The sequence below is a fragment of the Plodia interpunctella genome, chromosome 17, assembly GCF_027563975.2.
Source record: "Plodia interpunctella isolate USDA-ARS_2022_Savannah chromosome 17, ilPloInte3.2, whole genome shotgun sequence".
NCBI lineage: Eukaryota > Metazoa > Arthropoda > Insecta > Lepidoptera > Pyralidae > Plodia > Plodia interpunctella.
Window position 1 is genome coordinate 2,474,065 of NC_071310.1, and position 24,436 is coordinate 2,498,500.

At 35.2% G+C, this 24,436-nt stretch overlaps 2 protein-coding genes and 1 long non-coding RNA gene across 6 annotated transcripts in view; 1 reads left to right on the top strand and 2 right to left on the bottom strand.

Moving 5' to 3' along the window:
* Positions 1–736: 736 nt before the first annotated feature.
* On the bottom strand, positions 737–21,069 carry Hph (HIF prolyl hydroxylase). The gene is made up of 7 exons (XM_053757569.2): positions 20,091–21,069; positions 16,746–16,865; positions 14,302–14,382; positions 5,720–5,859; positions 5,156–5,272; positions 4,372–4,433; positions 737–2,819 (listed from the first exon to the last, which is right to left on the bottom strand). Exons 1-7 carry the CDS (start codon positions 20,979–20,981, stop codon positions 2,788–2,790), a joined length of 1,443 nt encoding a protein of 480 aa, XP_053613544.1. The 5' UTR covers positions 20,982–21,069; the 3' UTR covers positions 737–2,787.
* LOC128677032 (uncharacterized) lies at positions 3,956–12,104 on the top strand. 3 transcript variants are annotated; one of them, XR_008405491.1, is made up of 3 exons: positions 3,956–4,057; positions 5,172–5,291; positions 11,207–12,104. It is a non-coding gene; the product is annotated as an uncharacterized LOC128677032 (long non-coding RNA). The 3 variants fall into 3 exon arrangements; XR_008405493.1 differs by lacking the exon at positions 11,207–12,104 and adding an exon at positions 10,017–11,172 and having other exon boundaries at positions 5,172–5,343; XR_008405492.1 differs by lacking the exon at positions 11,207–12,104 and adding an exon at positions 10,017–11,172.
* A 743-nt stretch (positions 21,070–21,812) lies between the features above and the next one.
* The window catches only part of LOC128677329 (uncharacterized protein), a 51,863-nt gene continuing 49,239 nt past the window's right edge, over positions 21,813–24,436 (bottom strand). For both annotated transcript variants that reach the window (XM_053758079.2, XM_053758078.2), the window contains 4 exons: positions 24,089–24,238; positions 23,529–23,743; positions 23,098–23,235; positions 21,813–22,972 (listed from right to left, as the gene is read on the bottom strand). In XM_053758079.2, coding sequence (XP_053614054.1) covers positions 22,715–22,972; positions 23,098–23,235; positions 23,529–23,743; positions 24,089–24,238 — 761 coding nt within the window. In that variant the 3' untranslated portion in view covers positions 21,813–22,714. The remainder of the gene's footprint in view (positions 22,973–23,097; positions 23,236–23,528; positions 23,744–24,088; positions 24,239–24,436) is intronic.

A 24,436-nucleotide genomic window follows, 5' to 3' on the forward strand; every position in this document is an offset into this window, starting at 1 on the left:
GGGTAGATTGGACGTTGTAAAACAGATCACACGTTGAAGAAGAATTAAAAATGTAAGCGCTTTGTCCCGTTTTCTCTCGTGTATTTCGTGTAGTGACGACGATCTCGGTGGCGCAGTGGTAAAGTGCTTGCCTCTGAACCGAGAGGTCCCGGGTTCGATCCCGGTGGGGTCATGATGGAAAATAATCTTTTTCTGATTGGCCCGGGTCTTGGATGTTTATCTATATGTGTATTTGTTATAAAATATAGTATCGTTGAGTTAGTATTCCATAACACAAGTCTCGAACTTACTTTGGGGCTAGCTCAATCTGTGTGATTTGTCCTAATATATTTATTTATATTAGCTGCGCCCTGGGGCTTGGCTCCCGTGGGGATTTCGGGATAAAAAACTCTTTTTATCCCTTGCCTCCCTATTCCCTCTAATATAGCTTGGAATAACATAGAGTACTCACTCTATGTTATTCCAAGCTATATTCTACCCTTATATGTGTATTTGTTATAAAATATAGTATCGTTGAATTGTATACCATAACACAAGTCTCGAACTTAATTTGGAGCTGGCTCAATCTGTGTGATTTGTCCTGATATATTTATTTATTCATTTTATTTATTTCTAATGCGCATTTCTCTTTCTTGTGTGAGCGAAACGAAAGATGTAACGAAGTCTCAAGTTTCTGTCTACGGTATTATTGAAACAGATTTTAGGTTTTCAGAATCTAATCATTCAAAGACAGAAATCTGAATGAAATTTTTAATACCATTTTCGCTATGAAATAATTTAAGAAGTAGGTACAGAATAGGTACACATTGTATCTTAACAAAATTTCGTTTGACTTTATGGTCGTAAATTAATATTAGTGATGAGATCCAAGAAGACACCCGTTACAAAATGTTATCCACCTATTTAATTTTTTTAAACAATTGGCAAATTATATTATTAAGAAATGTTTAATTGAAAATCTAATAATGATCTAAAAAAATATCTTCTAGGGTCTCAACAACGGGGAAAAACATCACACAAACATCATTTAGGCAACGTTAAATTCGAGTAAAAACGAAAATAGGAATAATATTCTTAAATAGCTTAATTCTATTTTTTGTATAAAATTCAATACTATAATTTATACACAGTAAATAATTCTATCTTGTAAGTGTTACACCCCAATAATGTCGATTTAGAATATTTACATCCATCTAATGACTAATAAATGAGGTACATTTTCTAACCGCTGCACGCAGAACTACCATACTTTGTCTTATCATCATTACGGCTGTTTACAGATATTAGAGAAAATATGTGACGTTTCATGAAAAAAGGTACCTTATGGGCTTATGGCGTATTAATGTAGGTGCGCAAATTACGTCGTAAGCTACTGCTCTCACCCTTTCTCGTGGAACGACACATATATTAACCGACTGGAACTCGCCTAAGGTCACATTTACACTAAACTTTATACATAATTTTTATTTCTGTCAGCAACTTTTGCAATGTGCGTAGGTTCTTACATTTAAATTACGTATTAACCACATAACTTAGTAGTGTAAAGGCGCAACTATTAAATTTTCTAAATATATGTGTCTCAAATACCTGAAAAAACTGGTATAGACAAGCTACATTCGATTTCTATTAATGAATATTTAAAAATATCTGTTCTAATACCTTTTGTGTATAGAAAAAAAAACTTGAATTCGGCCAGTTATTAATTCCCTTGCAAATTTGAAAAAAGAACAAAATTATAGGAAATCTTATGACTATTGAATAAAGTCATATTATTGGCATTATTTACATCGATAAATACGCAATAAATATAGACAAACAATTGAAATACAATCGAAGCTAGTTTTACTCAGTCTTACGTAGTCCGTCCGCTGATGAAATTTACATTAGTTAAGTAGTAAGTTCAACTAGATTTACGTTTTACAAGTATAATACATTTTTGTATGTATACTTTTGTGCAATGTATCGTATTATAATTATAATATTTATTGAGACAAATTAAATACTTGTAGTTATATTTTTGTCGTGTTTATTAAAGCAGCTCGGGTTGTGTTCCACAATGAACCTTATTCCGTAGCGTACGGGTCATAATCAAATATTTTCTCTACCGCTTTATAAAGTTAAAAAGACAATGAAACATAATACTTCAAGGCTTGAAAACAAACACTAATACTTAAAATACTTAAACTATATACATATTTAGTCATGACTTTGAATAAGAATAACCTTATGATGATTTAAAAGTAGGCTTTTGACTTGAAGTTGAAATCGTGTCTCAATGGTATGTCAGCAGCTATTCTTAGTTGCACACATTAAGTACTATTGAAATACCATTGGCACACGATTATCACTAAATCTTCGATCGAGTCGATCAAATTTACGACTATTGTTTTAACAATTGTATAAATTCGCATTATTTACAAAATATTTTGTTTTAGTATGACAGCTGTCAACATAATGAATATTTTAAAATTTTATGAAGATAATTAAACCAATGTAAAAAGTAGAAAGAGTTTTGTAAAGCAGTGTTCAAAGTAAGGAGATTTAAAGTAGAGATGAAATGTGTCAAATTTTAGTAATAAATTATTATAGCTAAATTCTTATTTATACACAAGTGACAGCTGCCATTTATTTAATCACATAATCAGTTTTAAGTTTTCGAATGATAAAAGTTTATAGCAGACCTTAAGACATAATAACAGCGTATCACATTAGAAGCTCTATGCCTCAGGCAATAAGGTCACAATTCGTTTGCTAACCCGCCTCGCCTGGCCTGTAGTCGATCCGCCATCACTTGCTCGACGAAGGTTTCGCATTTTGCTCTGAAAATTAAGAAAAGACAGTGTTAAATATGAATAGGACCGTACTTTATAACCACGTGATGTTGTACGAGGCGGATAAAGGATAAAAAGATGTCACATATGAAAGTACAGGTGACGCCCTGCAAGGGCACAACAATTGGCAAAGCAGCTAGATGTCATCTACTTAAATAATACAATCAATTATTATAGTTTTTCTTAAGTCTCTATTATAGTCGTATGCGGCCGGACAGAAGGGCCACATTGGCTACCTTCTGTATACCGGAAGGCCGCAGAGGAAGAGGAGGTAGACGGAGAAGGAGATGGAGGAACAGAATTTACAATAGAAAGAGACGAGTGTACAATACATCGTTAAATATAAACTTGTACTGTAATGACAATTTTAAACTTTGTAGATTTAAAAACCAATTGATTAAACCACTTGAGATGTGTAGATATATCTCAAGTGTCAATAAAGCGTAACATAAAATGACAAGATGATGCCAAGTTACTTTGTGGTAACAATTTTCCTCTTTCCAATCTTGCGCATGCACACATTACTTAGAGTGCGCATCGACATTTATGATAATGTTACTAAAAATGCAATAAGTAAGTAAAAAATTGTTTAAATTGTTAAAAAATTGTTGCAATTTTATGAGTAAGTAGATAAAAAAATATGATCAAAACGATTGGCGTTAGTCGAATTCACCTGAGCATTATAAAAAGACACACACACATCAACAATGTTGCGTTCTTAGTTTATTATTATCTTGACTATATAGCGGACGGAGCGGATATATAGCGGACGGCTTGCCACGAGTAGTGTTATAAAGTAATCAAAATGGTAAAAAATGTTGAAAATTTATTGTGGCATTTTTTAGGTTCGATTGCGATCCAGCTGAAGTTTATAGCACGATTGCGAACTGGCAATAGTTTAACGTCCTTCTCCGTACTTTGAACTACATGTATGCAAAATTTCAGTTCAAAAGTTCGGTTGAGAAGACAGAGCTGGAAGAAAACAAGGACTTACTTTCGCATTTAATATTATAAATGCGTTACGATTAGGATTATAAATAAGTACGCGCGCTCTATTGATAACATAGTTACTCTACAGGTAAACCCACATCGCTAGGTGCTATTACATTGGTATTACACAATATTTATTGCGCGCGATTACAAGCGCTGAGTCATAAGTGGGGAGTTAAGATTATGTATCGAAATAATCGAAATTATTTCTAAATCATATTGAAGAGGTAAAATTGGTGAGCGTGTTTTGTGTATTAATGTGTTTTTAATATTCCTACGCCGATAAAAGTACATTATTGTTTAATGAAAGAGACCTGAAACAATAGCAAAATTTTATATATATCGCTATCATCTGAGCGTTTTTCCGGTTGCTTCCTCAGCCTTAAACGACGGAGCACAGGTTCCGCTTTCCTACTCTTTCCACTCCACACTCCTTTCTCGACGACCGTGCAATGTGGACAATTTGTCCACTTGCTAATAGCAATTTGCTAATGATGGTGATGACGGAGACTAAACGTGATTTAAGAAGCTATAAAGAAGATAGACTTACTAAAACGTCGCTGCGCCTCCTCCCGTTCATGGGCGTCAAAATACCACAGAGTGATCGCGTACCTAAAACAGAATTGAAATTGAATGATGATGAATGAATGATAATTTATTTGCATTAAAGCGGTACGAGAGCAGTTCTTTGTTAAAATCATAAATACTCAAAGAAGTTCCATTTTTAAGCATAATTATTAACTTAATACATTATTTATTTAGTCTTCGCCTATAAAAATACGAAATTTTGTTTTCATGACTATTCGAAAGGCCTTACATTAGTAGAATAGAGAACCAGTGAAATGGCAATGCTTTCTAAGATATGACAAAAATAAAATCACACATTTATGAAATCGTCAAAACACGTAACGTCACATGCAATAATTTCGAAAAAAAAGTTGCTAGCTTAAATATTGCGTTTATGCCGATGACATCTTAATAAAAGTTGTTACAAAGTTTCCTATGATGGTTAAGTTGTTTTTTCCTTAATGATCGCATAATGATTCAGCTAAGTCGTTATAGTCTATGAATAACATACCTGTCTGTCTATTTTATACATATTTTTTACAATTCTATGACCTATCGGATATCATATCGATCCGTCAATTTTCTTGAGGAAGGAAAAATTTCCAAAATCAATTATTCATAAAATTAACATTACCACAGTATAGATTAAGTCAGATAGTAAAAGTAATTCTTGTCTTTGTCAAAATTTGAAAAATTGTAATGACAGCGCGGCCGGCAACGATCGAAACGCTCTGAGAAACATCCTGTAGGTCTCGAATACAACTCACCTAGTTTTGTACGCAGGTTGCACCTCGTGAGGGTTCCGCCTGTCGGACCAGAAGAACAGCATCCTGTCGAAAATGGGTTCTATGTCAGCGACCGTATTCGTGCCCTCCGGAAACACCCTGGAAAACGGACCAATATGTAAATAAATAAATATATAGTTACAAATCACACAGATTGAGCTAGCTTTAAAGTAAGTTCAAGACTTGTGTTACGAGATAATAACTCAACGATATTATATTTTTATTAAATATACAGAGAAACAAATATCCAAGAGTCAGAAAAAGATAAATTTCCACCATGATCTGACTGCAGATTGAACCTGGGACCTCCGGTGTGACAGTACGACATTTATTAGAGTAGGTTAGTGTGGATGTTGAGTTTTAGTAAAGAAGTGTAGGTACACGAATATTACTCAATTTGAAAAAATGTCGGGTTTTACCCTAAAGTTTTATTATTAATAGTTACTTGTTATGATTTACAGTATCTATTACTATAAATCTATAAAATTATTATTAATACTAAACTACAAGTAGGTTTACTGCTCATAAAATGATAAATTAATTCACCTTAGCAGCCCTCCGTTCCGTTGCACGTCCCAGTCGAGGTTGAGGTAGTAGATGGCGGTGATGCAGCGGCCATCTTTGTTCGGGTTGTCAACATGCTTCACGTAATGGCTGCCGGAGCCTGGGTAACACGCCACCATAGCCTGTGGAATTATTTTATTTATTTAACTTGTTCTAATACATAAATAGTTATAAACAAATGGCGAACTTAATGCTAAAAGCATTCACTCCAAGCTAACCATTAGAAGAAATAGAGAAACATTTGTGCGGCGCAAAAAGTATCATATATATTACTATACTATTACTGTCCCGGCTTCGCTCGTGTAAAACCATAATAAATTATACATCTAAAGCGTGTCAGGAATCACACTATTAAAAAATCCCGCATCAAAATCCGTGGCGTTAGGGATAGACAGCGGGATCCGACTTTGTTTATGCGTTTTATATTATGTAGCGATAGTGGTAATAACATACATAACATTTTTAATTTATATAAATAGATAGATACCGTAAATAATCATAGAATACCGAAGCGGTAGTTATATCCAATGGTTAAGGCGCTTATCAATCGAAAGGTCACACCTTCAAATGCTACATGTGCCACGTGAGTTTGTATACCAATCTGACTCATAGCAGTTTTCATCGACCACCAGTTGCTTTCGATATCGTGTGGAATCCCTTACTCTTAATTGACAATTTATTATCTTGTGTGTGAAATGGAGAAGGCAATAGCTAACCACTCCGTTAATATTGTCAAGAAAGACGTTGTTTCATTCCACTTAACGACCACTCAGCCATGAGGAATACGACTGCAAGGAAATATAACACACCTTATTCTCAATCGCGACATTGGGGCCTAACCATTACCTCTTAAAGCGACTTAAACTGATCTGCATCGTAAATTCGTACCATCAACTACATTTTGAGTATGAATGCGATTCATTTTAGGTTCCTAAATTGAACTAAGTTTCGTTGGAATCGATCCGTAAAAGTTGATGGTAGGTTTGCAGGAGTTCTCTACTCCCGTGATCGGTACTCATCATGGAGCGATACATATATCATAGTACATCATATTTGAACGCTTGTGGGTGGTCCTAATCGAAACTATACAGTGTCGCGAACTTTGGCTATCACGGATGATTCAACAAATTCATTGAGATTAAAATATATCTGACTGTGTACTATACGATTTTGTTACACGACTTGATGAATGTATTACAAATTATAGTCGATCGATTATTTATTGTAAATCTGTAGTTATATTTAACTATTAAATAACATTAATTAATTAATTTAACATATAAATTGTTTATAACTAAACTTGAAGTACCCACTCAAAAAATACACAATTATTAAAAAATTGACTCTAAATCGCCATCGTCGTGGGGTAAAGTTCCCAGAAGGCTGGCGACATTTCCTTTTAGGATGGCCAAACTCAACCGTTGGCCAAAAGTGCCACCGGCCCTGAAGTTATTAGTGTGGGGTAGGTACGGTTGGCTGCAAACGTGCAGTGATACATTTGAATTTTATTTACCAGGAATAAGATTGTAATGTATGACTGGACTATTGCAGGCGGCCGTGCATAATGTTCTTAGATAAGAGAAATTCTGTATTCTAGAATAGTTTTAATAAGTTATTATGATATTATAGAAATATTTTATATAATTATTTTTGTATGACAATCATTTTTTTATCTAATAGAAAATTTGGCTATGTAATTAAGTTTTGTTTTATGAAAAAAATAAACATAAGCATTATATATCAATAACAACATAGTAAAAAAATCCAAATGGTAAATTATGCTAATGGATATAAATTATGGTAAAAACCCAAGAATTCTTCATAATCGTATTCCTCATGGCTGAGGGTCGTGCTTATTACTTGGAATGAAACACACACACAAGTTAATAAGAACCAACCAGTGTGCAGGTTTCCTCACGATGTTTTCCTTCACCGGACGCAAGTGGTGGTCGATGAAAACTACTACTCTATACATGAGTAAGATTGATATACAAACTCATGTGGCACGAGTAGGATTCGAACCTGGGAACTTTCGATCAATTTATCGGTCTTAACAATTACACACCACCGCTTCAACCAACCAACCAACCAGCCAACCAACCCAAGAATACTAAGTGGCTTATTCGTTTCTTTACATCCAACGTTCAAACATTTATATATAGTATTATAGGTCAATCACAAGGTTGCTATTTGCTGTCATTATCGGTCAATACTTGACATTATTGAGGATACTGACATTAGCCGAGCCGCCGTTCTCTGTATAATCAGTAGCGAGATTGTATTATTAATATGATAAAGGCAAGCATGCGAAGCAAAACAAAGAAGAGACGCCTATTGTCATTTTTGTAACAGTATGACGATACGCGGGGATGAGGCAGACGGAGAGGGGAAGCAGTATGCCATACGTACGGGACGAATGCTGCTTATATCTTCAAACAGCTGAACTAAATTATCGTGAATCATAGCTAATCAATCCTACTAATATTATAATGCCAATGTAGTTGGTGAAGATGTGTGTATGTATGTTACTTATCAACGCAAAATCTACTGAACGGGTTATAATGAAATTTGGTACACGGGTAGAATATGACCTGGAACATATAGGGTACCTTTTATCCCGAAAATCCCACGGGAGCGAAGCCCTGGGGCGAAGCTAGTAGTTAATACGTTTGAGATTGTTTGGAGGTAATAAAACTGTGATTTTTATCGATAATAAACACAATATACCTATAGAATATAATTGTTGTTAATTTATTTATATGTTCGTATATACAAATAGCTTTTTTTGTACATTTTGTATGCACTGGTAAATTAACATAAAAACCAAAAATAGCAATGAACTTATTTATGTGGCTCTGTCAATCATTGGTGCTATACAATAAGTAAACAAAATCTAATATATTTAAGTCTACCTTCAATGGAACAAAAATACTAAGAATTTTATAATTTTCATTTTGTCATCGGCTAAAAATAAATATGATTTCAACCGAACATCTGTATGATTTTGAAAGACAACTGTGATAAAAAGTTTTTTTTTTTTACGAAACTACTGAGAACAACTTTTTAAGGCTTGCTTTTTAAATAAAAATAAAATACAATTAAAATTTAAACGATAAACGTCTAGCTGAATTGATTACAGATAGCTACAATCTACATTTAAATATGTATAAAAAAAATCATGAATCCAGCGGGAATTTTTCATCTCATTATTTAAATTTAGTCCGACGCTCAACGGCTGAGGAAGAATCTTGGAAAAAGCTGAGGGAGATTTAAATTTACTTTAAACTAGCGCCCGTCCCGGCTTCAATCGTGTAAAACCATAATAAATTAAACATATAAAACTACTACTACTACTACTGAAAACGGTACAATAATCTGTCACAGTTTATCTCGTTCAAATAGACAGGCAGACGCGACAGGGTGTCTTTTTTATAAAGACACGGGCCACATTTTTTTCCCGTATTCGCAAAAACCGAAAGCACAAAGAAAGAGTTGTTTAACGTCGCGTACGTGACAGGATTATTGTATTCTAATGATAAATGTTGAGTCATTAACAATGTACACACATCACTGTTTACATTCTCATATGCCACAGGACACAAGATGCGAGACTCAAACAGTTAATGTCAATGATAGATTGATGCAATGCGGCGACTATAAGGATATGTATACACGATAGATACTTTATTGAAGTATCATCACATGGTATAAAACAATAAAACAAAGTAACCCTGTGCATTCGTTTGTTTTTAAGTTTTTTTTTTTCTTTCAAACTACCGTACGGATTTTGTAGTCTTGACCGTTATTTAAGCAATTTACTCTCGAAGGTCGCTAGTGTACAATAAAATAATATAATGAAAAAAAATAGGTACCTTTCGTGTAAAGATAAGAAACTCGTACATATCACAAATAAGGATATCACAAAATATATTGGGGGCAAAGTGAAAGCCATAAAACACGAAGTTTTACTAAGCACAGTAGCCGTTACAGTTCTAGAGAAAAGTCCAGATAAAAATAAAGGTTATCAGCTAAATTAAACAGACGTCGATGAAGACAATATTTTATTCAAGAGAAAACAGATAAGATTTATAGAAGAAATATATAGAGGAAGTGAATATCGGAAACGGAAGTAAGTTCCTACTTCTTTCCAAAACAAAATGGAGACATGCCATCTATTAATGAGCTAATATATGGAACGGGATAAATGTAAAAGGCAAAGAAAAAGTAAAGTCAATAAGGTTTTCGTTCCTGAGGTTTGAAGTATATTATTTTGTTTTAGATTCAAATGATTCAGAAACTGCAAAGAGTCTCTAGCTAGTTGATGTACAAAATATCGGCGTTATAGTAACATAAGACTGTCACATTGAAAACTCTCGTCAGAATGAAAACCGATGAGAAGAAACGCATTGAACGGAGTACAAAAGGAAGTCAAGAAAGATTACACATGCAAACGGAACTGTGAGCAGAATGCTTCAAGCGTTGGTGTAAAATTAGATCCGACTTCAATCAAATGAAATCGAATATGAGGTGGAAACGTACAAAAGCAGCGTGAGATGCACGGTGACAAATGAGTGTGCCGAAATAGAAGAACTGAAACTTAAAAGTAAAGTAGTGAGAAAAGTTGCCAAGAGACGGAAAATTAACCATGATTATATTTCAATATATATATATATATGGACCTTCAGGTCCATTTAAGATTACGTTTTCTGTTTATTCGCAATCTCGGCACTAGTATATACTACAATATACCTAGCTTAATATTTTTTATTGTGCTACTTTTTCATCTCCGCATTACTGTAATTACATTTTTTTTTGTGCAATCAGAATATTTTTCTAGCTTATCACATTCTACGAGTAAGAAATAGAGTTTTTAATAAACAATTTATTTGCCTACAAATTTATCAAGACTTTAATTATGTGTATGTAATATGTTAAAAAGGGACATTAAAACATTTATTTGAATTTAATCTTGCATAGGTATTGGGAAGTGAATTGTAATCCTGCGTTAATTTAATAATGTTATCGTACTATTCAGGTCAATTAGGTTCAAATGAAGAATATATAATGATGTTAAAATTATCATGTTGATTGTACCTTAGGAATGGTTATTTTTGAGATCATTATTGTATCTTAAGACTTTGCTAGTTCGCTACACAGTGGTCTGGCGGTATCAACTTGGCGGTGACATAACCAGACTTCGGATATATTTGACCTTCATTAATCTGTAAACTATGTCAACTATGACCATTGTCAGTCAGAGCCAGAGCAAACTGGACAAATTATTCTAATTCCTGTGCAAATCAGTCGTTTCTTGTGTCAATTTGGCAAGAGTCAAATCCACATCCCTTGAGCTAAGTCTTGGTATATTTAATAATATAACAGGGATCTAGAAGATGTGGTTACGCGAAGTTTTGTAAACAGCGCAGTCGTGGGATTCGCTTGCTTCTATGAAGTTACTAATGTTTACAGAGGCCCCCGCGCGCGCCCCCCGCCATCCGCTGCAGCCGTCATGCCCCGAGTCACGTACGCAGAACAGCGGCGCGCATGCGCCAAGTGCGTTATTTCGGACGTTATCGTCGATAAACGCGATTTTCATTGACTGGCTGATAGCGCAGCCAATGGAAGGTCGAGTTTGTGCAAAAAACCGTTTGGTTCATTCTCACTTGTCTAGACTAAGGTTTATTTTTGCTTAATTACTTGACACAGAAAAATATAATATGCTAAAACAGTGTACTGTGTATTTATTTATGGTTGGTCGTAGAGATCTATACTTATTTTTAATTACGTACGGTGAGCTATTATTTATTTTCTATTTATAACAGACAATATATATATACCTATTCTAATTTCAAAAAGTTAAAACTACAACTATAACTTTATGTATAAAGGTTATTCTAATTTGCTTTTTGTGAAATGAGCGAGAAAGGGGATGATAATAAATATTTGCGTTGTAATAATGCACAAATCGATAACAAGCTTGTTCTCGTCCAATAAACAGGACATAATCACAATGGCATTAAGTGTATCTGAACTTTGTAATACAACGTAATTAACGTAAGTACCTACTTGAGCTAATATAAGCTTGAAATGCTTATTGCACCTATTGTTACAAATGTATGTACTTAATTCTAAAAATTATATAGCGTACTTGTAATTTATTCAATAAATTCTTTAAAAGAACAAATACCTGATGATTATTTAGGTACATTTGCCAGTTTTTGTTTGCCATTACATATTTGCCATGCGAAGAGCAGATTGACAATGATTGCCAAATTTGAGAAAAAAAAAAGCAACAGGAACAGCGTCCCTATAAGTTTCTTCCACTAAATTACTCTAAACTCTCTAAACAAATATTTTTTTAAGTGGTCCCAGTGAGTAAAACAATAATGGCGCCCTTTTGGCATGATAATTGCAACACTGTTCAAATGAGTTTCTTATGGCATTTCTTATTAGTGGTTGTACCAAATTTCCAGAGTTTGTAGTCTTTTGAGAAATTCTAGGTACCAATATTATAAATGCGAGGAGGATTGTGAGGATGTGTGTATGTTTGTTACTCTCATGGAAAATCTATCGGAAGGATTGTTATGAAATTTGGTATAAGGGTAGAATATAGCTTGGAATAACATAGAGTACTCTTTTTATCTCGAAATCCCCACGGGAGCCAAGCCCCAGGGCGCAGCTAATATAAATAAATATATTAGGACAAATCACACAGATTGAGCTAGCCCCAAAGTAAGTTCGAGACTTGTGTTATGGGATACTAACTCAACGATACTATATTTTATACAAATACATATATAGATAAACATCCAAGACCCGGGCCAATCGGAAAATGATCATTTTCCATCATGACCCGACCGGAGATCGAACCCAGGACCTCTCGGTTCACTTTACAACTGCGCCACCGAGGTCGTCAAAGTAGTTAGTAAGTACTATATAATTTAAAATTTGAGGTGAAAAAGTGTCTACATATAGGTACCTTACCTTATACACCAATGGCCTCAAATGTACTACATATTTTAAAATTAAAATTGTTCATAGCTTTTGGTTTGTTTTAATCTATTGTCGTGTCGGCAATAAATCATTCTATTGACTAACGTGAATAGAAGTACCGAATTCTATTATATTATTGTTAGCAAAAATACCTACGTATTTTTGTTCCTTTCTAGGTTTTATCTTTGCCATTTAGAAAATCTATTCGGCTTTCTATTCATTTATGACTTTGCAGAGCATTTATTATTTTGTCAAAACTGCAAGAATTCATATGCGTAGGTACTTCACACACAAAAAGGATTTATGCCGTTATGTCCAATCCGTGCGTCCGTTGTCCAAACTCGAATCCGTCCAATTCATACAGACAAACGCGACAGGGCGACACCTTTTTATAATTATGTTGGATGCAGCGACTTTGAAACAAGAATTTAGATTGGTTTGAATATTTATAGCCACGATACCATAGCACGAGTCGGCCATTGTGGGTCGCAACCAACAATTTGGCAATGAAAGTTTCTTGTGTCAAGGTCTTTGAATCAGTATTTCGGCATTTTGGTAGCTTCGTTACCGTAGCAGATGTCTTAGGGACCTATGGTCGAGAAAATTCTATTATATCTACACTATTATTATAAAGAGGTTAGCGTTTGTGAGTTTGTATGTTTGAGGCGGATAATCTTCGAAACTACCGAACCGGTTTAAAAAAATCTTTCACCATTAGAAAGGTACATTATCAAAGATTGCTATAGGTTATATTTTATCTCAAATTCCCTTATTTGCCCTTACTTTCCTTAAATCCCAATATTTACTTATTTATCATATTTTCATCTTAGATTAAAGAAAGCTTTTCTATATTCTTACATTTTCCTACTAAGGCGGCATCTGAAATTTATTTTTCATCGACGGAGCGACACGTCCTGTGCTGTAATCGACAAAAAATAGAATCACTTTAGTTTTCAAAAAACCGTAAGGCTTATATGAATGCCACGTACCTACATCAAAATCAATAAAAAGGCGCCAAAATGTCGGGATCGAGAGTCAACGCCTCAAATAGATCAGTGTCCAGTAGTGGGAACATTATTTTTTATATTACTGACCGGGATGTCAGTGAAGCACCGAGGCTAGGAGCTGTCTGTTTTATAAAATCTTGGAACCTGTTCAGATAATATTACAAGTCAACCCTACACTGACATGACATACTAAATAACAGGTCATGTATCGAGACGATTGGAAAAGTAAGGTGACATTTGCCCAACAGCAGTGAGACACGTCACCTAAAGATTAAACTGCAGGCAAATAGGCATACGGCCTATAGACACCTGCAACAACAGCAAACCTACCACCAACTTTTATGGAACGATTCAAATGAAGCGCAGTTCAATTTAGGAACCTAAAATGTATCGCATTCATACTAAAAATTAAGTCGAATTTGCGATGCAGTTTTGGTCGTAAAGTGGATCGCGTTAAGAGATGATGGTAAGCCCCCAGAGGTGTCACACGTGTGCGTTGTCGACCCGTAAATTAATCTTTTCACACCCTGTTTGGAAATGATTTCTCCGATGTTCGTATCGTACCTTCGTCCTTCCGTTGATGACGTAGTCACCCATTCTTCCGTTCCTGGGCATCTTGTTGGCTCGCAGCACTATGTTATCCACCTGGAAAGTTTAAATTGCATTTTAATCGAGCAAAGAAATTAATTACGCTCATCGTTAAAGAGTGGAAATGTACTGTTGTAAACTATTCGGTAATGTTAAGTTACCCGGAACTTGCTTCAGTGAGATTTAGCATCAAGATTTTTCAAAATTGATACCAGAGTTTTGATCGGGGTGGACAGACACAAAAGTTGCGAAAGAAGGCCACGTGTACCTGTATGGCTGGCTAGTGAAATTAAGAAAGAAAGAACTGAGAGTATAACAATATATAAACACTGTTATTTATAAAAAATGTTAAAACATACTTTTAAACTTAAGTATATTTTGCCTTGAAATATCTCATTTGACTAGACTATGAGTTCCCTAGTCACCTCTAAGACTTCAATGGGAGGAGGGCCATCTTAGAGGGTGGAAGCACACGCCACAAAAAAGTAGCGTATACCATATAACTCTTATGGCTGGCTATAAGAGCATTAAACGTGGAAGTAAAGGGTTCCAGGAATAGAGGAAGATCTAAGAAGAATTGGATAGAGTGTGTCAAGGTAGATGTAAGGATGAACAGGAAAGGATTATCAATTGATATGGTGAATGACAGAACGAAATGGATCCTTCCACTTACAGACTGTGCCTACCCCACATGAGTGTGTAAAGGTCAAGAAGAAGAAGAAGCTAGCTATAATTTATATATTTATTTGTATTTGAAAGACGTTAGTCACAATAATATACATAGGCTTTACAACGTTGAAGGTTTATTTACTTCCTGTAAATGTTGCGTAATGAAAACAAAACAATTCTTAACAGCCGATATTGCGAAATTTTACTACGCAAAATATGAAATGCATCGATAATACGATGTGGCGCCGACGATGTAACATATGACTTATCATGTACAGTCGGCTGCACATCAACCTACACTGATCGATTACAAATTCACCCTTATTACTGCGACTTAAAGATCTTGAACTTGACGTGACGTCGACTATACATATCGTTATCTGGCAGATATCATTATCTTGGAATTTCGCGTGCCCGGATGGAAATACGCACAAATTTTCGGATCTGCTTGGATACGACTGATAACAAAAGGTGAAAATTGTTTGAAAACATTAACCGATGGTTCGAAGTAAGATAACAATTGACAAAGTGTGGGGATTGAATAATTTGATGTGTCAATTTTTTTGCGGCGCTTGATAATAAACCATGAGGTGTGATAAGAAAAGCTAATTAGATATATGTACAAGTGTAATTGTAATTAAATGAGTATGTATCTTTTTAATTGCAATAGACATAAATACAAATTAATCGTACAAAAGAAATATTTGCAGATTTTTGCATCACGTTTACATAATATGCTTCTTGCAATTTAAAGAATCTGAGATTAGTTATGAACAAAATACCGTATTAAAGAGTTTTTTTGTTTTTGTTCGAACTAATCTCAGACCGGTCCAATTAAAAAAAAAGACTTATTTATACGATAGCCACATTAGTGAAAAGCTATTTTTACATTCCTTACATACATTATTATAAAACGAAGTCCTCTGCCGCGTCTGTCTGTTCGCGATAAACTCAAAAACTGCACAGATATATACTAATAGATATTGTAATTCCTGAGGAAGGTAAGGCCGCTAGTAAATTTATAAATAAAAGGTATTACCGACCAAAGATATATTGTCTCCAGTAATCACAAAAACAAAAATTTACACACAAACAAAAAGAAAAAAAACAACAAATGTAGATGAGACAAGTAAATATAGATTGTACCTACAGCATGCATTGATTGCCATAAACAAGTATACTTAAGTACGTGCGCTTGCTATAAATATTTGCATGTATCAAATATCGCTCAAGGTTGATTATTAGGTAGGTGTTATTAGTTTGGAGGTGCTCAATGGCGCAGTGGTTAGCGCGCTCAGCCTGCGACTGTGGCGGTTAAGACACTTTCACAATGATCGGCCATTGGCTGGGTGACCAAAAAAATTATCTTGAGCTCCTCCGTGTTTCGGAAGGCACTTTAAGCTGTTGGTACCGGTTGTATTTGCTGTCGTTAAAACCCGCAAATCCGCAATGGGCCAGCTTGGTGGCATACTCCTTATCCATCCATAAAAAAGCCCAGTGCCCCAGCAGTGGGTATGTTTAAATGGCTGAAGATGATGATGAACGATCCAATTCACCTCACGCTGTTCTGTTAGTATTTTAAGATGGTCATTCCTCTTAAGTAAAGTCTCTAAATCCATGAATAGTCCTGCCGGTTGAAGAGATCCCTCCATGGGATAAGTCCGCCGTTGCTAGTGCTTTTTGTTTCTTGTGTCTTTCTGTTTTCTTAGGCAAAAAAAATGTCATGCTCCGTAAGATGAAAAACAAATTACCTGTGTGATCAAATACTTGATGTTTGGGCAGTGCGGCTCCGTGCCTTCGATCCATGTGGTCTGGTCGCTTCGCACCGTCTGCGCCTCGGTGCTACTAGGGTTTGACACCACTTTGCCGGCCTGTCGAAAGGTTAATGATGAGAATAAAAATTAAACATGTACAATCGACACATCAAGCTACCTAAATTCCTTCTTTCCTATACTATATTTCCTTCCTATAAGTAAAGTAATGGTACAATGTTAATTTAACTACTAATTATATATTTATTATTAAAAATACAAATAATAAAATAAAATAAAACATAAATAATTGAAATATCAATCAAAATTGCCACCCCGAATTGTACCCGGTTCAAAAGTACCCATAACGCTAGCTGCGTTTCTTCGTTGGATAGCAATTGATAGCCTTTGAACCAAGTACCATCCGGAGCGGTAGTCATATCGCGGTCGGTTTTAATTTAATAAATGTTTAGTTTAAAAATATATATATTCTTTATTTTTTTTAAATGTCGGACATTAATGAAACGCTACACGCCGCGTTCAAACGGTCGCGAAATTCACCCATGAAAGAACTGACATACCTACAGTGTAGACCTTGTGCGCTCGGGCGCAATTTCTACGCGCGTGGAAATTTGTTAGAGTAGAACATATTATGGGCAAAAGAATATATTATATCGCATTTTGAGCGCTGTCCTTTGCACAGTTGAATGTCGAGTAGAACGCAATAGAAATGCACAAAAACGTCGTGTATCGGGAGCTTTCTACATCCGTGCGCGAACGAGGGTTATATAAAGTAAGTACCATATGTGACTGAGCCGACAAAAATTTGGAAGTGCTCCTCTTCCAACATGACGAATAATATATTATGTAACTAATGTTTAATATCTTAATGCTATGCATATATACATCCGTACAAATTTATAAAGTATGCAGGTACACTCCAGAGTGGCAACCAATGTCGTTCATAGGGCAGTGTCGGCGATAAGTTTCATTGGGTCCTCATTTATTGCCATCTGTGGCTGCACCAGAACTACTACTTACTTCCTTTTCTTTCGTATACTTGCATCCCTTTCGGTTGGAACGTGTGTAGACCTTTTGTTATTTAGTTTAGGACCAAAAGGTTCTAACCGAAAGATTTAGGCACATTTAAATGCATTGTTATATTCTTATTTCAGGTAAAACATGAGTACGGAGTACGACATACCGTGTTATAGCATGCCTAGCCTCTATCAGTTAGACTTTATTACATGATTTAAGAAGTGATGGATCGCATTTTTTAACAAAAATGAATTGGTCCGAAAGACGCTCATTGAGAAGAAAGTTATGCAATGACATATTGTTACAGGCTGGAAAAAATAGCACAGCAATCCTGCGGTCACTTGACCTAGTTTCTTATACATATTATTTGCGTATTAGGGTCGTTGAGATGGCCTTTGATATCCTGCTTGTTACACAAGGACATTACCAAGCTGTAGTTGCAACAAGATTCTAAGTATTTCTACATAACGTCTTGGCGCAAAATGTCCTTTTCTCACAATGTCCTTTCTCATAATGTCCTTTTCTCAAAATGTCCATTTCTCAGGTTTTTTTCTCATAATGTCCTTTTCTCAAAATGTCCTTGTGTGTTTTTGATGATAATTTAGATAAGCAACTGATTAAAACAGTTTTTTATTAAAAGGACATTTTGAGAAAAGGACATTATGAGAAATGAACATTTTGAGAAAGGACATTCTACCTATTTGGCTAATTCAGGCTAACGAGTTCCGCTACTTTCTGCGTCTTTACATCCAAAACGTGATCTTGGATGTATTTTACATTACGGTTTTGTATACACCTGAAACACTATTATTAAAATTATAACTTATCAGCATAACATTTAGATATGGAGATTTTATTATCATTACTAATGAACTTTATAATGTTGATTTTCAGACCAGAATACAAGTAACTATAATATTCATTTTATACAGGCACTGCCTTGGCGTTTAGTTCCTGTGAACTTTCGTATAATTAACAGGTTATATTCTTCTCATGAACCAAAATCGATTGAAATTTGTTATTAGGAATTAGGAATATTAGATAGGATTAGTATTGTATTTTTCATGGCTGATGGTTATTTATACATTCTGAAGAGGGGAGATGACGCAAAGGTAGACATAATACCAAATAAAATGGAATATCCCCATGAGACTATGCCAATAGTCGCACCAAGCAACTGAAGCCTCAACAAAAAATTGATTAAAAAAAAAATGGCTGATGGTTGTGGTCATTAAGTAGAATGAAGCACACACAACAACTTTCTTGGCCATATCAATGGAGTGGTTTGCCATTGCCTTCTCCACACAAACGAAAACACGTTATTGATAAAGTGCAAATTTCCTGATAATGTTTACCAAATGTAATCTATACTATTATTATAAAGAGGTAAGCGTTTGTGAGTTTGTATGTTTGAGGTGGATAATCTCCGAAACAACTGAACCGATTTCAATAATTCTTTCTCCATTAGAAAGGAACATTATTCAAGATTGCTATAGGCTATATCAAAATTCTCACGGGGGCAAGCAACATCTAGTTGTTTATAAATTAGCATACTTAAAATATTTTTGTCTTTGTTGAAATTTGAAGGAGCAATAATGGTGATTGAAATGCTCAAAAATTCACTCACAGAAATATGTAATTCTGATTCCTAATAGTCTAGAAATTATATAAAAGATATATAACAAAAGGATAACTAACTAGGAGATATTATAACATATATGTAGGTGCAGGAATTAATATAGGAATAGAATTCCCACAAATATTACTAAGAAATATGCCTACAGTAATAAAACATAACAGATTCATATAATAGAAAGTTTGAGTAATTTATCTAGTTAGAAAAAACCTGTTATCATAAGACTGTTCTTGGTACAATAAACAATATAATATATATCATATCGTATATTTAGATAGGTACCTAATAGGAAAGAAGGAATTTGGAGCGGAGAATCTAACTGTAAACTTAGATGTCACAGGAAAACTAATAAATAGTATTCTCTGACAAGGTAGTATTATCTTCATTTTACTATACATCATTATGACAATAAATACTTATGTTTATTAATTAGCTTGGTTGATAAGAATAGCTAGTGAAAACTATATATATGTATAAGTACTAAATTATAATGAATCCTGATCATTTTCTATTTTGCAGATTGTTTTAGTTATATTTTAATTTATGTTCCATTTCTTGTAGTGAGCCAATAGTGAATAATCAGTGTGCGATTGATACTGTGGGCTAGATTGTTGATATATATTATGTTTAACATGATCACTGTTATAAAATTAAAATGAGTAGCAACTTACTTCAAATATTCCCGATCTGTGCATCTGTTTGACCTCTTCCAACACCATCAGGCCCCGCTCCCTCCCGAGGAAATTCTTCAGCAAACACACACCATACTGCGTCATATCTCTAATCACAGTCTGACACACTCCGTACCATGGATCACTCGGATCAACATCATAACTATTTTGTACATGTCCAAATGGAGCACCACTGCTTTTCAGTGTCCCTTCAGGGTATTCTTTAACTCTCCGACTATGCTCTGCCCCGTAAGAAGGCATCACAGGCACCGTTACTTCAGTCCTATTCACCATTTTTAATACATTAGATGAACTAGAGTTAGCAAAGTCTACTGTATTCAACTGCTGAGCAGATTCACTGAGAATTTCCTGCTCAGAGGATCCTTCGTAAGTAATGGCACTTCCTCTAGTCAAATCCTTATTAGTATACACTACACTAGAAATAACGCTACTTTCGTTTCGTTCAGGTGGCTCAGCCGTGACACTTTCACTTTTATTTTTGTTTTTAGTGGATATTTGCGAGTTGTGTTTACTAACACTAGCTACGCCACATTCCTTACCAACTCCCTTCACGATATTTTTCGCAGAATTTTTCGGACGTATTTGATTCTTACTACCCTCTTTTATTTTTGAACTTGGTTCATTGGAATCTGAGGAATAGTCTCCTTCTCCGTTCTTCACCCTTGAGTCGTTTTGGCAAGAACGTTCTTCAAGTTTGTCTTTTTTTGGCCCTTTTTTAAGTAACTTTGGACCACACTCACTTTTGTGTCTTTTCCAATCTTGGCGTTGATGCTCTGTATTACAATAATATATATTGAGACAGCGACCACATCGTCTATGTGTTTTCTCGTTGCATACAGCGCAACAAGCTAGTGCGCCCTCTTGATTCATTCTGAAAATAAAATAAATGTTCAACTCAAGGGCCGGCCCCCGTGCGCCTGCTTGCTTGTCGTTATCTGACAGTTGCTGTCACTGTCACATACGTCTTTGACATGACATGACGTCAACCAAAAAGCTCAAGAAATAGTATTGTATTGCAGATATAATAATAAATGCAAACTTGAAATAGGTAGGTAAAAAATAACAAAAGAAAAAGTAGGTATTTATATTTTTATTTCTTCCTTCTTTCAGATTTTATTCAAATGGTTGCGTTAAATGACGACTTATAGATGGCCGGTGACGCTATAATGCGCTAATAGTTTAGTGGCGCCCTCATAATTTATATTACGTGATAAAAAAAAAACAATCGGTAAACTTTGGCAATGAAATAAAAAACAACCTCATTATACAAAGAACACAATGTTACCTAAAAAAAAAAAGAATTTTTGGAACGAAGTTCCTGGTCGTTTAGTATACCCACAGGGTAGTGTAATGTTTTTATATCTGTGAGGAGCAAGAACTAAAAAGCGTCCAACACTTGGCCGAGTATCTTAACGTTTAACCAAAGAAAACCAAAGTTCTAAAGATAGGGAGCGAGCTGCCCGTGCGCGGTAAGCTAAAGTAGGTAGGTACATGCCTATGTTTTGTTTTTATCTTGTCAATGGCAAATATCATAATTATATTTATTTTATCTATGGCCATGGAATTAGTAGGTACGAAGTACCTACTTACATATTAAATCCATGTATATAGCAAATATAAAGTGCGACAAAATATAGATTAAAATATATTATAAAACCAAATTTCAAACTTCATGGGAATTTCACAAAATAAAAACTTCAATAAATATAAAATTATTTATTAAGGTAAATATTATACGTATATTTATTAAACTATATTGGAGCGTTCACAGAATAGAACTGGGAAGTTAGGTAGGTACTTAATATTTGTTTACAAATACGTAAGTATGATATTAGATAATGTTTACATAGGTAATGAAATTATATGTAAATTTAAAAATAAACAATGCTTGAGAAAATATAATGAACATAAATAATAATTATTTACAAATACACCTTAAAATAAAACAATTAAATTGTGATGAAAAAATCGATGGATGAAAGAATGTCATGATCATGAATGAGTAAGACTAGATTAGTTCTACGTTGAGTCAAGTTCTTGTAAAATACCTATCAAGAATGATTAAAATTCTAGAACTTGAAACTCTAGAAATAAACTTTGAAATAATTCCAGATCTAGACTCAACGAGAGGAACTAAAGAGCGCAAGATGATGTGCAACGCACACCACAACGCTACTTAAGAATACCTAATATTTGATTTAAAAAAACTTAACACAATCATCCAACGTCAAGAGTACGACGAGCTATCGTCTACTTGCCATTGAAGGAAATAAATCAAAACTAAATACTGAAAATCGTCTACTACAGTTTTTAGACATTACTACCTGAACCTTGTCTCATGAATTAAATCAAAAACCCTGAAAATAAAAACTTTGTAACGGTCTTCAGCATTTAGTTCGACACGTACGGTAAAACCCCCTCACCCTTAGTAACGACCAAACAAAATAGCTAGGCTTTTCCGATTTGGCGTGAATTTGGGCCTTCTACATCTACGTTACTGAAAAACTCTAGGCAATTTGGACCCTAAGTTCTTTAGTACCTGTACTAAGTTTACATTGAAAAAGAGATGAATTTCAAGTAACGTAAACGGGGTTATTTGTGACTTATATTCTAGTGTGGTCATCATCAGTCGTTTGTTGTAAAGAAGGTGGTGCATGTAGTACTTTTGCAAGTTCCGCCTTCTCATCTGCAGAAAGTACGTAGACAGGAGGTGCAGCTGGAAGGAACCTTTCGGCTTTATGAGGCTCTCTTTGGAGTCTTGCTCTGTACAGCATCACAAGGACACATAATACACTAATGATGAACGCGGACGTTGCTGCGAGGACGATTAAAGCTGTATGATATGATGTTGCTGCTGACACCTGAAACAATACAACAGACGTCAATTTTAAAAGTATTATTTAGGCATTTAAAATGGACGATCGAGTTTTCGTGATATGCCCAGCAAATATAGTTTGAAATAGTTAATACAGGAAGTAGAACTAACCGTAGATTCGCTGAGTATTTCTCTCTGCTGTAACGCTGGTGGTGGCGCCGCTGCTAGTCGATATTCACTGCGGATCATATCTGCTCCAAGTACACCAGGTTCACCCGATTTCTTACCAGCTAACTTCTCTTGTTTCACCTGTTGAATAAAGATTGATAAATAACGAATAATTAAATCATCCATATAAACAAAACTATGTAACAGTATAATTTTCAGATACAATATCTACCAATTTTTTTTTTAGCAAATTAAACCAAAAACAGTGTTAAAGAAGCTTCTCAGTGTGTTAAATAAATGACGCAAAAACATGGTTAATAACTAAAGAAACTTCGATTGGAATATGACGGAATCCACAGGTAAAGTCGAAAACAGTACGAGTCATGTGTTTGTTTCAAAAGTGCGCTAACTATATATATTATATTACATCTTACCCAGTTCTCGATATGGTAGACCACATCAACAGCCCTGGGTCCTTGTAACAGCGCCCTCAATCTGACCGTGCTCGTATCCTTCACAACACTCACTGGAACTCGAGCCCCCAGAATTGCCAGTCGAGTTGCGAGAGATACTCGAGCTGCTTCAGCTACTGCGCTGTCGGCTCCGACAAGTTCCAGTTCGAGGATAGCTGAATCTATCTGGGTTTGTTCTGAAAAGATAATAATATAAATCCTATTGAAATGTTTTAATTAATAGTTTCATCAACGTACTAACTGGTTAAAGTATATGCAACAGTAATTTGTAGTTTTTCTGTTTATTAAAATAGCAGAAAATTTAAGTAACAAAAAATTTGATTTTTTCGAAATCTGTCATTATCGAAAGTCACAATAGATCAGATCCGCCCATGTGTATTTCCCACGGGACCGAAAACGGCTGAAACGATTTTGATCTAGTTTTTCCAAATCTTCAAGATGTTTTTTTATACGATCCCTGGGCTTCGAGGCGTAGTTCCGAAAGAAACTTTGAACACGCGAGGATGAGAGAGAGTCCTCACCGCAGGGGTCCCTCTCGGGCAGGTCGGGCACGAGCGCGGCGTGCGCGCGGCGCTGGCCGGCCGCGTCCACGCACCAGCAGCGCCCGCGCGCGCACTGCCGCGGCGAGAACGACCCGTCCGCCAGGCAGCGCGGCCGGGGACCTTCTGCTCCTGTTGACGATGAGGAGGAATAATTTTTTATACATTTATCGTAAAATTTGTAAACACATTAGATGAAACCACTCAAAATGCGCTAATAATTCCATTCGAAGTAAAATTATAAAAAATGAAGCGGTGGTGGCTAAAACCGTTCTGTCCCAGATTCGAATTCTACTCGTGGCACATGAGATTGGGCACCAAATTAACACA

Coding starts and splice junctions, on each gene's coding strand:
- Hph (XM_053757569.2), bottom strand. CDS start 20,981: ATGAATCAAGAGGGCGCACTAGCTTGTTGCGCTGTATGCAACGAGAAA. Junction 5,273..5,719: donor CGGAACGGAGGGCTGCTAAG/GTGAATTAATTT, acceptor TCCGTTTTCCAG/GGTGTTTCCGGAGGGCACGA. Junction 2,820..4,371: donor GGAGGCGCAGCGACGTTTTA/GTAAGTCTATCT, acceptor CTTAATTTTCAG/AGCAAAATGCGAAACCTTCG.